This window comes from Protomyctophum bolini (genome assembly GCF_963924005.1).
Source record: "Protomyctophum bolini genome assembly, chromosome: 5".
NCBI classification, from domain to species: domain Eukaryota; kingdom Metazoa; phylum Chordata; class Actinopteri; order Myctophiformes; family Myctophidae; genus Protomyctophum; species Protomyctophum bolini.
Window position 1 is genome coordinate 35223015 of NC_137866.1, and position 15556 is coordinate 35238570.

At 45.3% G+C, this 15556-nt stretch overlaps 1 protein-coding gene across 3 annotated transcripts in view; it reads right to left on the reverse strand.

Moving 5' to 3' along the window:
* Positions 1–488: 488 nt before the first annotated feature.
* brpf3b (bromodomain and PHD finger containing, 3b) overlaps positions 489–15556 on the reverse strand; it is a 15409-nt gene continuing 341 nt past the window's right edge. The window contains exons 1-13 of one of the 3 annotated variants that reach the window (XM_080763214.1): positions 15529–15556; positions 12528–14122; positions 11975–12137; positions 10328–10462; positions 9773–9901; positions 8582–8894; positions 7783–8058; positions 6551–7168; positions 6395–6464; positions 6059–6147; positions 5480–5571; positions 3550–3704; positions 489–1809 (exon numbers count right to left, since the gene is read on the reverse strand). The exon at positions 15529–15556 is cut by the window's right edge and continues 341 nt beyond it. In XM_080763214.1, the coding sequence (XP_080619340.1) occupies positions 1626–1809; positions 3550–3704; positions 5480–5571; positions 6059–6147; positions 6395–6464; positions 6551–7168; positions 7783–8058; positions 8582–8894; positions 9773–9901; positions 10328–10462; positions 11975–12137; positions 12528–14098 (3795 nt within the window). In that variant the 5' untranslated portion in view covers positions 14099–14122; positions 15529–15556 and the 3' untranslated portion in view covers positions 489–1625. Of the gene's footprint in view, positions 1810–3549; positions 3705–5479; positions 5572–6058; positions 6148–6394; positions 6465–6550; positions 7169–7782; positions 8059–8581; positions 8895–9772; positions 9902–10327; positions 10463–11974; positions 12138–12527; positions 14126–15528 lie in introns of all 3 variants that reach the window. The other 2 variants (XM_080763215.1, XM_080763213.1) reach the window with 2 other exon arrangements.

Consider the following 15556-nt stretch of genomic DNA (forward strand, 5'->3'; position numbering starts at 1 on the left):
TTTAAGAAGTACAAACTCCCTCACTCCTTTGCAAGAGGAATCCGGAAATGTCCAATACTTTATGTAGACTGCCTTTCCTAACATCCAAGGCCCCATCCCGGAAGATGAAAGGGCAAGTGTATTCAGCCTGTGTATGAAGTTGCATGCCATTCAAAGTGAGGCGTGCATGGGCCCCAACGGTGGAGGAGCATGAGACTGGGCAGTGGAGAGATGAGGATTACATGGAGGTGGCAGGTCACTGTGGGAAAGAAAGCCAAGCGCCGCACTCCTACAAGTCTTTAATTTTGCAACATATCCCTCTTCATATAGATATCCTTTCCTTCTTTACATAACCTTGTAGGAGTGAGGAATGGATAGAGGTGCTAGGAGTCTAGGACAGAGCCGACTACACCTGAGATGCAGCCACATGTCTGGCCAAAGACCATCTCTTCATCTACTGTGTATAATTCAATACTACAACATACACAATGATATAGTAAAGGGATTTCAAAAAAGGTTTTTATTAATAGCATTTATTTCCCCATATGAGAAAATACTGATTCTTCAGACAAAGTATTGGCGAATAGGTCAAATCTGCAGTTTTTACAAGCTTATAAAAGGTGTAGCCTATCCATTTGATGAACTGGGGCTCCCAGGAAGAGTTGACAATAAATAAAGTCTTGTGGCCGATGGTCAGCTTGTTAGCATCTGTATATAAACCACTCATCCAATTCCTGTATCTGTAAAACATTGGCTGGATGTTTAAAAAACCTTTTTCTCTCTCTTTTGTTTTAAATAACAATGTAATTCTCAACTTCAACCAATAAAACTTTATTTCTATAGTTATGTCTTCCATAAATAAATTATTTTCTCTGTATCAAAAAAAATGAGAATTCATAAAGAACAGTGGGTCACTGTATTGTGTGCCTATACACACAATGAAATTACATCAAAGACAAGCTAAATACACTGCAGCAAATTGGGAGTTCTCTTCACCTCACAAATATACACAGCCTTTGTTTATCCCTTGCGGGATGATTGCAATACGCATTTTAAAACCGCAACATTAAATTAATTTGGGTATAATACACATTACATATATACACGAAGTGTGTCTTTACAATATACAAGTGTTCTTTTTGTAAAATATTAAAATGTAAAAAGCTATTATATAAAAGATGGCAGTGATGCATTCATATGTCTTCCATGTTTCATATAAATATGTTGAAATCTCATATCTGACTTATTTGATTCCTTGGCAGTAGCATTATACAAAATAGAAGTAGTCTTATATTTGATCCAGCCACACAGCTCCAAAGTCAGTAAGACAGCGTAAGCGTTGTATACCCCAGAAATTCAAGGTAAATCAACATTGGGTTACAGATACTTATCTTTCCATACCTGAAGTTATACATCTCAAAATGACACAAAGGCATATTACCGCCACTCTTACAGTGAGACGATAGTGGTTTGGTAATGACTGACCAGTCCAGAGTCCTCGTAACGCATGCTCGACACATCACGGCTGGGATCAGTACATTTAACACTGGCAGTGGGAGATGCCTTGCATCCCTCCACTGCTTTAAGACTGAGAAGAAATGCATAGTGGCCAACTGTGGGTGTGGCGTTACGACATCACCGCTGCTCTACAGGAAGCTGGAGGCCACAAAGCCGTGGTCGTGGCTGACTCTGCTCTGGTGGATCATGGCGCGGTCGTAGGCCACCTGGACGGACTTGCGGATGCTGGTCTTGCGGCCCTCCATTATGCGCAGCTTGTCGGCCGTGTCGTCGACGCCCAATGGGGTGACCTTGTCCCGTGGCAGCCACTGCCTACAGCCAGATGAGATATTTGCATCGCACGTCAGTCATCGTGGTCAGTCATCGTAGAAAACCTGGCCTCACGTTTCAAACGCGTTTCGTTTGCCTGTGCCCCAACTGAATGAAAATACTGCGAGTGCTACTGAAATGTGCCACAAGCCATGCTCCCGGTAAATAGTAGAGTACTTGGTGTGACCGAGTTGGGCTTCATAACCTCTTTTACATAACCTACAAGTATGTAAGATTATATAACGAGGTGATCAGGTATTGCAAGTGAAATGCCCGCTTTTCTACTTTTCTGCCCGCACAGTTTCTACTTGTCCACAATTAGACTGCTGAACAAGAAATAGGACTGGTGACGCCGCACAGTTTGAACTGGATTGGTCTCCTTTTAGTAGAGACTACTTTATATACAGTATACTAGGCTACATCACTTTATTTAATTATTTTTATATATGCATACATATTGTACCATGTAGTTTAGTCATGTACTATGCACTTTCTTTCTTTTAACTGCAATGATGAGCCTGCACAAACAAGAATTTCACCCATGTTACTTGTAATGTGACAATAAAGTTTGATTCTGATTCTTGCTGGTCAAAACTATTGAGCTACTGTATATAAGACAGGCTTATTGCTGATATATTTTTTATAAAAAACAATAGCAGCATTGGCTTTAAGCAACAACTGTATATCTGTTCAGATGCAACAAAAATGTGTTTCATTCCCCTATAACCACATATTTAAATGTACAAAGAATAGCCAAAATAGAAGCAAGGTTGTGGAAGATTTGTTGCAATTTGCGTCAATTTCCGCCTATGATGACATGCCCGAAATAGGGAAGCCTGAGCATAATAGGCAAACCATTGATAAATTGCAGATCTACAAGTAGAATGGCTTATTTGGACTTATTAAGTACCATGAAGTGAGTGGCTAAATAAAAAAATCACACCTGTGTGAACCGAGTGGTTCACACAGGACCCACAGAATAAAGCTAATCTAATCTCTAGATTAGCTTTATTATGGATCGCGCATGCGCGCTGCCGTCCACCTCCCATTATACAGGCAGACTAAAAGCTGAATAACTCCTAATCTACGGAGCTCTCCATGGTTTGGTCAATTAGCGTGATTTTCGGAGGTCTTTGCTGATAATCCGGTGGTCTAGATGGAAACATTGGTGCTTTCTAGAGCAAGGATGGCTATATTTTAGCTCGCTAGCATTGACGCCATTTATGTAGCAACAACATCTGTTTCTGTGCTGCGTGCGCAGCCTCACAGACCGTGGCAGTCAGAAGTTGCACGCGCACATGCATGGCACTACACACACGGGTGCACACGATGCGGGTGCGTGTGCACACCAGTGGTGCACGCGCACGCATGCGCACACCACTGGTGCTCATTGACGTACACACGTACACAAACAGGTACATGGACATTGCTGGTTGTAGGAGTGGTTGCACCACTCAAAAATCACACCCGTGTGAACTGAGTGGTGCAATTCCCCCCCACTACCACCTCTCTCTCTCTCTCTCTCTCATTAGCAGGCAGCAGGCACAGCACTGCTGCGTCTCTGTTTCTGGCGCCCCCTACTGGTACTAATAAGTCATATACTCATGCTCATGACCACTGATACATAGATAGATACGCACGGACATTGCTGGTTGTAGTTGTGGTTGCACCACTCAAAAAATTAATGAATAAACAATGAATTTCAGTTGTTTCAACAAGTGGACAGTGTGTGATGTTCCTCACCACGTCCTCTTGTTGTCAAAGAAGAGCACCAGGTACAGCCTCTCTCCAGCCTCCTCCTGCCTCTGCTCTCCCAGGAGGAGCACTTCTTTGGGAGGTACGGGGATGGGGACGCCGTTGTGAAGCAGCCCATCTTCGGGCATCTCTGGGTCCACAATCTGGGAAGAGGCAGTGAATAATCCAAACCGTTTCGGGGTGCAACAGTTAATCAGACTAAACGATTTAAACAATTAATTAATTAATTGTTTTTGTTCTTTTTGAGGGGCGCTGCCCAGCTTTGCGTCTGTGCGTGTACCACGGAAATGATTTGATTGGCCGAGCATGGAATGTGATGTATGATCGCCTCCTATATTCAGCTATTTGTGTAGATCTCCGTCCTACACAAAGTTCAAAAATATTAAATTCCCATTGACAATGAACGGAGAATTTTACGTCCTAGTGTCTGAGCAAATCGTCATAGTGTCTGTCCTACACAAATATTAAATTCCCATTGACAATAAATGGTGAAGTTTACGTCATAGTGTCTGAGAAAATCGGCATAGTGTCTATGTTTGTCCTACACAAACATTACATTCCCATTGACAATGAATGGAGAATTTTACGTCATAGTGTCTGAGCAAATTGTGTCAAATTGTGTGGCATTGTGTCTATTTTACATCATGATGATGTACGATGATAAGAGCAACCCCTCTTTTCACACCGAGAAATGGGTGTGATCACCCGAGAAATGGAAGTGGAAATAGCAGATCTGCAAGCTCGTAGTTCAGCTTCATCCGCTATTTCGGAACACCGTTGTACGCCAAAGTATAAAACAGGGCGTATATGGTTAATCAATCAATTGTGATGCACCCAACAGCCGACAGCTGCCGATTAAAAGTCAGACAATCTGACCTCAATATTTGACTCAGAGCACCACTATCAATCAGCCAATCCTGGTATGCCAGTCTGCATTGTGTGCAGCAGCAGCAAACATTTCTGCCGGCGACAGCCATGGCCGGAGGCATTATGTTTCTGTGTTGTCCGACTGGTCTCTCTGTCCGTCCCAACGTTGTGAACACAATCTCTCATTTGCAATGTCATCAAGATTACAAATAAGTACAACTATAAACTGGATAAATGTAGGTGGTCAAAGGTCAAGGTCACTGTGACCGCACAAAACATTTATCAAAATTCCTTCAAATTCTTCATTCACTGCATATACTGGACTGATGTAGACGGCAACTGGTTGGTGGAGGCATATAAGCAGTAAGCACAGGTTTATACTTGGAGCAAAGACACGATAGGGTTTTCTTTTCAAAGATGTTCAGCTCTTGTAACGTTATCCACAATTTATTCACTTAGTTCATAGTAACCTACAGTACATGTAGCCTGGAAACCAGACGAATTTTCCAGTGCCAAAAAGAGAGAGAAAAAAAGGCCCTCTGTAGATGGGGTCTGGCCCCGTGGAAATGCAGGTTCAGGCTGGACCAATATCTATATTAGTCTGGCTATGCCATGCTAACCTATAATATGCACACTTGAGTTTGATAACAAAACTTGCCTCATGGATAGCAATTGTACGCACATTTTCCCTTTACGAGCAAACCACACTCATCTGTGAAACTTTAGACATTTTGCACTGCATATCCTTACCACAATGTCGTTTAAATTGCACCTTAACATCTTTCAACATGGGTGTCCCCATTACTGTATAGATTATATTGGAGATAAAAAACCAACAATGGCAGATATACAAGGCAAGCTCTCACAATGCATGAGTCGTACTTGTGAGCTGGTAGATGTCTAGATGAACCATTTTCACCATGCGACAATCGCTGTATGACGAAGTACTGTAAAATAAAAAGTGGCTAAGACTAAACAGATTGCGGAGTGATTCAAGGTGCCATCAGCAGCTGCAATCCGTTTTTTGTACATTCATCCTTAATGTACTTACCAGTGCAGGGTAGGAGGGATATCCCCGACATTTAGCCCACACCAGATCCAGAGATTCCAGCTCTGTGTCCTCCTCTGAGGACGTTTGGCTACCTGCACAGGAAGACACCAAAATACACATGTTAAAATTTCATAATATAATCTGGAACCCAAAGAGAATTGCAGATCTCTAGTATGATACATCAAAACAATGCAAGATGTGATGGTTGCGGTACATTTGTGCTATGATGCTGCTAAACTGACTTCACCATCAAAAGAGACAACTTGAACTTATTGCCTTGGATGTCTGAGCTTCACAATACCAATGGTCATCAGATTATGGAGAATTAACAGCCTCAAAGACAGTGTATAGTGTGATACAAGAGCCCAACTGATAAATCAGCCATTATTTGACTTGTTGGACCACAATGGCAATCATACAGCCCATGTGTCTCGATCTGTTATGATAAATGACATTATAGGAACATACATAAATATATAGGTCTTAAATGGTTATGCTTTTTTATATTGGTCAAAAATTCAAAGGCCTCTCAAGTCTAGCATCAGCCGTGCTGTAAAAAAAATAATGCTGTGTCTGTACCAGTGTAATCACAGTCTCCATTGACAATGTCCAGGAAGGGAACTTTGGAAAGTGCTGGTTTCCCCAGGCTTCGTTTGGGCGGTGAGCTGCTGCAGACAGAACAGTACAACAGTCAGCCAACAAACATGAGAACCACTTGTGTCACAGAAGATATAGTGAGGCCCTCACTCTGGATAGATATTCAAATTATTTATAATTTATTGGTTGGTCATGTCAACGGCATGTATTGAGCCGATATACAACATGTCTGCCAATAAATACTACAGAGCATTGGGCTCACACTTTTTCAGACATTACCGATATAATGAAAAAATAGAACCTGTCATCATGTCTTACATTTCTTTTTGGAGAACAGGGCAGGGGCTGTAAACACTGTCTTTGTGCTTACTGATCCCATTGGTAAGTCCTGAAAAACACAGGTGAAAGACATCAAAACCAACACTACTGACTGAAAGAAGGAGGCAAAAAGCAAGACAAAGCGAGGTGACTCACTGTTCTCTAGTATATGGTTGGACAGCTCCAGCTCACTGTCTTTACCAGGGATCTGATGCTCAGGTGTGGAGAGGTTGGGAGGTCCCTGGGTTTTCTGGGGGGTCCTGGATGGAGTGGAAGAAGGCGTCATAGAAGGGGTGGTTGCTGTGGAGCTGGGGGTTGGCGGGGTACTGGCAGTGACATGCCCATGAAAACCTGTCCCGTTCGGCAAAGGCTTGTCCCTCTCCCTAAAGAGTTTTGCTCCATTTTTTGCTTTTTTAAACAGTACGGAGGTGCGTCGGCCCACGCCGGTGGTGGGTCGTGGCGGGGTGCAGCCCTCTGGAAAGCCGTTGACTGCTGCCAGCCCGCCACTGTGCAAACTGGGAGGTGGCGACGGGGGCCGCTCCTCTGCTTTAGTGCAATCATGGTTTCCGGTGTTACTGTCCGCCGTGAAGAGTGCAGCGCCGTTGGAGCTCTCGCCTTCTAGTTTGATGCGTTTGAGGCAGGGCCGGTCTGGGGACAGGGGCTCTCCGGTGATCGGCCGCAGGGTGGGAGGCTCCAGGGGCATGTCCCCCAGCCGAGGGGGAGGAGCAGGCCCGGTGGGCTCCAGTGTGGGGGGCGAAGTGGATTTGAGATCCTCTGAAATATAACAAGGGCAGGAAGAAAGAAACAAATCTCACTCAATATCATTGCGAGAAGTAATTTCAAATGAATGTCCATTTAGTATGCAGTGTGATGTGGTGGTGTAGTATTCACATTGGAGAATGATTTACTTCAGGCACTCTGGAAATAACCCTGTAGCTGTATGGAACACCTCATCAAGACAAGGTTTCTAAACTGTAAACTGAATGTACACAGTGGAAACATTTCACATGCCTGAACCGTCAGGTTTTCAGCTGCATTGCAGCTACGTTGACCCTGGGTTTACCCTTGACTATGTTGTCAGGCGTGGGATGGTATGGCATGAGTGTACGTGGCCGATGGCGGTGGTGAGTCCATGAGAGTGAAGTGGAGAAGAGGACAATAGAGAGCACTTGGAGAGGAGTTGTGAGGCAGCCATGGCTAACAAAATTCTGTGGGCCCCTACTTACTAGACTGGAGACAGTGGGGTGGTTGGGGTTGGTGCATGGGGGGGACCCTGGCTCAATTACCTGAGGACAATGTTCCGTTAGCTCATGTTCGCAACTGGTCGCATTTCAAATAGTGGCTTTTATTAAAGGAAAATGCATTGGAATTTCATGTGGTCATCCCACCTTTGTCGGAAGACGAGAGGCCGTTGTCCGCCTCTGTATCCTCCTCGTTGTCCTCCTCGTCTCCGTCTCTGGCGTGTCCGTTGTGGAGGGCGTGGCGGGGATGCTGGCCCTGCCGGTAGCGGACGTTGTTGATCTCGCGTCGCAGCAGGCGCATGCGTCGCGTGCGCGCGCCGCTACACCGCATCGACGTGACCAAGTCCAGTTTGTCCAGCAGCGTCTTCAGCTGCTCGTCCACTGTCATGTGCAGCCGGTTGTCTGGGTCCAGCACGCTGTCAACTGGAGGAGACCAACACGGAGGCCTGAGTCAGAATTTTACCATGCCATGGAGCAGAACATCCCAGAAATAAAACATTCCCAAAATACTTTCTAGAGATACGGTAGAGTACCTTTGAACACGTGTAGCACACATGATTATCAATTAAGGTTATGGTCCCTCTTTAGCCTACTGTACAGCAGGGGTTTTCAACTGAGATGTGAGACAATCGAACACTGATGTTTTGGGTGGGGATATGGCTCAATAGTCTGTCTATTTATGGGCATAATAGTGGTGGACAGGGAGTCTCATAATATTAAGGCTCTAACCTTGCCCAGTTACTTATTCTTCAAGCAAAGGGTAAGCACTGATAATGATAATGAGGTCTTTAATTCCACTGCCTCATATTTAATTTCGTTTTTACTAAATAAAATTAAATTAAATAATGGAAAAAAGAAAAAAATGTAAAAGTCTTCACTTTCCTACATATGTCACGGACCAGCAGCTTAAAACCCCTGGTCTACAGAAACATACAATGTGACCTACCGTCCTCCCAGGTGCAGCCGTAGAAGTCTCGTTTCTGGGGTGACTCGGGGAGATGCATGCCACTGTCCGGGTCCAGGCCGGTGTTATAGGCCTGTCGCTGGGCATGGCGCAGTATGGCTCCACCTAGGTCTCGGAGGCGCAGGGCAGTGCGGTGGAAGACCGTATCCTTGGTATTGTAGACAAGGCAGTTGGCCACCATCAGGTTGAAGTCGGCCTCCAGATTGGCCACAGAGTGGTACACGTGGGCCTCCAGTTTGGAGCGCATGGTGGTGAAGTCCATGGGTTGGCTGATGAACTCCAAGTAGTCTGGGACCTAGGGATGATGTTTGGCCACAGGGTTTATTAAACTATTTTACCTGTCGTGGTAACATGTTGTATACTGGCCAATTGTTTGAATTTTTTTTACATGTTTACAAAGTCAAGCACATTCCAAATGATAAAATATCAGGTGCTGGACAGAAGAACTCGTGAAAACTATATCGTACCTAGTTATACCAGGAATATTTGAGTCTGACATGTTTTTCCTTGTTCTATCACTATTATTTTTCCCTTTTCTGAAAATTACAAATAATGGGAGTTTGGAAAAAAACTATTTTCAACCACTTCTTCATAACTTTAAAGCTGTCATGTGACGATAAGTTCAAGATGATGTTAAATGCCAAGGAACTGTCGACAGATGCTGCCAAGCCTGTCTTCCACTAGCCTCGGGAAACCCAGACGTTTTTATTTCCAGGGAGAAAAAAAAAGTCTGGGTCCGAGTCCACTTCAATTTGGCATAGAGTAGCGCAAACGTTGATCACTCTCTGCTGATTTCTGATCGTCTGCACCTTTGTCAAATTGACGCACACCCGTACACACACACACACACACACACACACACTCCTCTCTCTCTGTTGCTCTAATGAATTAGTCTCACGTCCAGCAGCTGCGCACAGTTTCTCCCGGCGGATCCTGCCGGGAGCTGCCTATAAGCATAGGTGAGTTCCAGGCTAGTCTTCCACTGGCAAAAGTTGACTTCAGGTGCCTCTCTTCATCTACTTCACTACAATATCCAGCACCGACTGTAATAGTTTATGAAGAGTACCCAGCATTAACTCTTACCACATCATTATGCAACGCACTGACTAGTCAGTGTCACATCAGAGCAGTTTCCTGAAATGGAAACAACAAATTAACTTAGATATTACTGACCTCTTTGAGGTCGACTGGCTCTGCAAAGATTCTAGCTGTGTCCTTCTCCTGTAGTTGGTCCAGTGTGGAACGCAGCAGCACTAACATAGGGGTCAACTGAATCTCCAGGGCTGCTTGGTGAACTTTGACCTGTAGAGGTGAATTGCATGGAGACATGATGAAGTTCAGAAAGGCTTTCTATGAATATATACCCAGCCTTTAAATTCCTTAAGTGTAAAGGTCAGATTGTATTAAAATTATTGACATTTGCAATGTACCTTAAATGATTCCTGAACTGGATTTACCAATGGATGTTTTTCTTTAATGAATAATTCTTATGCTGAGGTGTAACTCCAAAGGCTACATATAAAACAAAAATTACTGACAGAATTTACCATTTGTTTATTAAGTTATGGGTGTATATTTTCCAATTTTACACTAAAAAGCTGGAATGGTAAGGTGCAACTGTTCAAACACTTTCTAGTTAACTTAAGTCTACAGTCACAGTGGTTCTTGTTTCTGAGGTGACTCCGGAGCAAGCAAGACCATAAAAACAACACATTGACAATATGTTACCTGTTCTCGTTTGAGTTTCTCTCTCTTGCGGATGAGCTCCACCAATAGCCTTGCTCTCTCCAGGTCATGCCTAAGTTTCTGCCAGTACCTCAGGGCCTCTCTTGCTGCAGACACCTTCTCGTCTATCTCAGGCGGCTAAGAAGCACAATACGTTGCAAACATAAACACAGGTGTGAATTCAAAACAAACGTTCAACAAATATTTTAAGGTTTATGGTTAGTGTGGTCTGACTTTCACTCATTTTGGATATGGCAATGTCAATACTGAAAAACGTTAGTGGTCCCACACAGTGGCTTCACTTACAAAATAATGCATTGTAGGCATCAGGTATCTGAATGGACTGAAAAACTGTCCAGCCACTTGTAGGGTGGAGCCACGCTAAACAATCAACAGACATGTTCAATCAACAATCAAGAGGGAACAGAGCACCCATACAGGTGATATGGTAAAGACAATAAGTCCACAATAATACAATTTGCAAATGAATTTATACATTTGCTGTATAAATTGCAAGGAATGAAGTACAAAAACAAACACAAAAAAGTAAATTAGTGGAATGAAAAGGTATTCTCTACTGATGTTGGTATCCTGGGGTTTATATCAGTATCATGGTTACCATGATATTCCTGTATGCCGACTCTGTAGATCGTAGTAAAGTAACCAAATTATTTTCTATTAATTTACTTTATTGTTGATTGAATGACGTGGCTCCAGGACTGAACCTCGTCTTCTCTTTGTTCCCCAATACTAGTCCATACCCAGGGATGATTGGTCATGAATCTCATGATGTCACCCTGACAATCAACCAACCAATAAAACCACTGTGTTAACGTCCATCCAAGCAAGGGACCTCAACTGTAGCATGTCTGCGGCGACGTCCATTCAGGCTATGGGACCATGACAATAGATCCCACAGCCTGCCCTGCAGGGACCATAACCGCGACAACAGATCCCAAAAATATATGTGTGGCATTTATTTTTTTAAACAATGTTTTATCATATAGGAAAACTATTGGTGGAGGTTTGTCTAACCCATGTTATGCTTAGCTGTGATTGTACCATAGCAGTTTGGGGCGGGGCTTAGCTAGTCCTGCTCCTACACTCATTAAGGGAACAGAAATTTAAGTTGTAGAGAGCTACAAATACTTGGGTGTCGTTCTTGACAACAAACTCTGCTTTGATTCTCATATTTCCTCTACATCAAAAAAAGTTCCTATGTTTTGTATTGTTGCCTGGTACGGTAATCTGACCCTGGCAAACAACAACAGGCACAGCAGCCTCGTCAAAGTGGCCAGTAAGATTTCTGGGAGAACCCAAGCCCAACTAATAGACCTCTACAAGAGGCACATGTTTAAGAGAGCCTCCTCCCTCCTGGAGGTCTAGGATCACCCACTTACTGTAGGTCTGAGTTTGAACTGTTGCCCTCACCCTCAGGTCGGCTGAGGGTGCCCACTACAAAGATGAATCGGTTCAAACTATCCTTTGTCCCGGCTGCTATTCAGCTGCTGAACAGCAGATAGCACTTTATTTTTGCCTCTTTGAACAGATTGTGCACTAATGCAATTTTGCTGACACTGCTACTTTTGAATATAATGAATTCTCATTCTCGTAAAAAGTGGCCTGGCTGTGGTAATGTTCTGTTCTGACCTGTTCAGTGTTCCTCTGGGACTGGGACTGGATGGTACAGTGCAAGCGTCTGACCAGCGGCACGCCACTCCGTGAGTGGCGCTTCAGCAACCAATAGCTGTGCAGCCGCTGCATGAACGGGTTCTTCTTCCGGAAGAGGATTCCTTTGCAGATGATGTTCAGCCTATATGGCAGAGAGGGATGCATGGCATGCAAGGCTCAACAGAGGTACTGGCATTAGCTCAAGCTGTGGTGCTTAAGAAAACGTTCTCTCCATATCTGTCCATTTTTGACATTCAATAAATCTGTAATTGGATATCAGCCACAATTTCAATATCGTACAGTCCTCATCAAGCTAATCTGCATTATTTTGATTGGATAAAGAGACATGGCAGAGAGAGGGAACAATATGCAAAACAGGTCTCCACTGCAGCCTGAATCAAACCAGGGTCAATGAGATTATATGGTTGACACATTATCCAGTGAGCTACAGGTGTGCCCCAGAACATTTTCTCTTGTAAGAGTAAACTCTTGTCTAAACCATTTTTCATTCAAAAAAGAAAGTAAATCCTACCTCTGCGTTGGTATTCGTGGCACTATTACCAGTGGTGAACCAGTAGGTTCTGCTGATACCTCTGGGCTCTTCTTCCCTTTCTTTTTCCCCTGCTTGGCATCACTGTCGCTCTTCCTGCCACGTTTGGGCGTCGCTGGCGTTTCAGTGTAAGCGATGCGTCCTCTATTGGCCCTGCACCTGCCCCCTACTACCCTGCCCCCGCAGTCCTCCTCGTCCGATGCAGTCTCTTGGCCCGGGGGAGAATGGGCCTCGCAGAAGGCTGTCTTCTTGACAGAGAAGATGGTCCCATTGACAGTCGTTTCCCGCACTGGGTCAATCTTCATGAAGAGGCCGGCACGCTGAGCGCATGTGACGTGGAAGGCTGTGTAGCAGTTGGCCTTATGGCACTGGATGGAGGCTCCACGCCCCTTCTGTTTGCACAAGTAGCAAGTCAGCTTCCAACGGGCTGTGGGGATGTTATTCACACCTTCCACCGGCTCCAAGAATACAGTGTTGGCAAAGCAGACCTCTGGGATCCAGATGGCGCAGACCACATGCGCCCAGCGTGAGTCACTCGTCTGCTTGAAGGCGCCGCCACGATTCGGACACAGCACGCAGTCGACAGGTTTCTGTGGAGACTGGAGACAGCAGCGGCATAGCCACTGACCCTCAGGGATGTAGGGAACCCCGTAACACTCCTGGTGCACGGCCAGGTTGCAGGAGTCACAGAAAAGGATGACGTTACTGTTAAGGCACTCGTCGTCCAGGCACACACAGCAGAAGGCTTCGTCGTCGATGGTACTCTGCGAGGGTGCCCGGCTGCGCGCCTCCCTGTACGCCTCCTCCTCCAGGCGGTCCACCAGCAGCTCAAAAATGTCTGCTGAAACGGCAGAGTGACCCTCCGATGTACGGCCCGTGTTGACCATCTCCAGCCAGGCGGAGTCCTCCTCGTCCATGTCGTATTCTGCCTCCATCTCCTGCTCCTCTTGTGAGCGTTCTATGTAGCGGTAGTAGGCTGCGGGCAGCGGGGGGGCCTCCACCGGCTCAAACGTCTCTAGCACGCGGAACTTTGGCTCGGGGAGGCTAGCGTGGAGACTGTGCGATGACGAGTGCAACTTGTCCTGTGCTAGCGAGTGGGGAACAGGGCCGTGGCTCTGTGAGGATGGGGGTGACCTGGCAGAGGAACTTTTGGAATCTTTCCGCCGGCCTCGTGGTGTGGCAGGTTTACGTGTAGGGTGGGCACTGCTGGCCGGCGGGGGTGGCTGCTCTGTGTTCTCCTTGTTGCTGTTGCATTCCGTCATGTCCTCTGCCATCATCTCGTCCTCCGTGATGACAGCCATGGGGTCCAGGATGGAGATGCGGTGGAGTCTGCCGTCCAGATCTACCTCCACCACCTTCTGGGCCTGGGAATAGGTCAGAGTCTCCCTGCTGGGGGACACTTTTAGGCTGTAGGGGGAGGGCGACCGCTGGCGAGCACCCCGGCGCCCGCCGAGGGCCCCATCAGACTTTCTGCCTCCAGCGGCTCCACCTCGGCCACCAACACCTCCTCCACCACCCCCAGGAGGCTGACTTCTCCGGCGTGGCTTCCTCATGGGCCTCCGACCACGCAGCCCCACCTGCTGGGAAAAAATAATAACACAGTAGCTATCAGACTATCAGCTATGAAAGTACATGGCTTAAAGTCTGGAATTGTTTAGAGAACTAGAGAAAAGTAGAAATCTGTCAAATGTACAGTAAACTTTATATGGTTCTAACTGGCTGGGCAATAGATTGATATGTTTATATCAATATTGTGATAGATATAGTACTAGTATCGCCTTACATTTGTGATATGGCTTAAATGTTTATTTTCCTGTTTTTAAAGGCTAACTTAAGTAAGTACTAACTAAGTAGTAGTCCTGTCCTCCTGTGTCCTACCCGGACACAAGGCCAAGACGCCAAGTTCTAAAAATTACTGAAATATGCTTGTTTACATATTGCTAGAAGTTAGAACAAAAATATAACAGTGTGGTTATGCCAGACATTACAATAGATATGACTGTCAATAAGCATCTATGCATGTACAGAATGTGTTGTAGGACATAATCAAGCCCCCGCAAAAACAATCCTTACCAATCACATGGACTTTTATCAAGTCTGTTTGACTTATTGACATGGTTAAGAAACATCAAGGCCAAACTCATGCAGGTTTGTTTTTCTGGGGGAAAGCTCTCTGGGGGCTGGGTTATGGACGGTAAGTGTAAACATTCCTCCACGCTTGCAAGAGAAAACTATTCACATCACAAACAAAACCACTTTTCACCTGATCAGGTGAGTGTGATGACAGCAGGTGTGCTGTCAAATAGAGGCTACTGTCCGCAGTCAAAACACTGAACCAGTGAAGAGAAACGAGTGAGTGTACTATAATTCACGACTTTATGTCATAAAACTGTTGGCAACTACTGTGAAGTCTGGGGTCACAACAAGACCAGCTTAGCCAACCAGCGTCAACGACGTTTAGACTGAGTCACGTAAGAGCCAATAGGATTGAGTATCGAGGAAACCCGCCGCCTCCCAACAGATCAACTGTCCTTATTTCCACAGTAAAATGTCAGCCATATTTACAGTTTTAAAACATTGTGAAAGGCTCCACCAATAGTTTAAAAACATGTGAATACTTCTTGCCTTGAGCACTGTGACCTAACGACAGCTCACCAGGTGTGTTCGGCAGTTTCGCCAGTAAACACTGGATTACAAAAAAGTGTCTAAAAATTAAAGATAGCAGCAGCTTTAGCCTGCTAACTTTGTAGCACCAACATCTCTCACGGAGAGCGTTAAGCCCGAAAACAGCAGATCTATAAGCTCACAAGGCGTCGCGGACGTGAAGCCCTGTGAGCTTGTAGATCGGTTATTGTCGGCGCGCGACCAAGTATAAATAAATAACTCCCGAATCCCCTCTGAACGTGTAAACACTTCCAAATTAACAACTTCTTCGTCTCTCACGGGTCCCATGGAAGACACCGCGTGATCATTGCATCTTTACCTGTAATGACAGGGGACTGACACGGGCT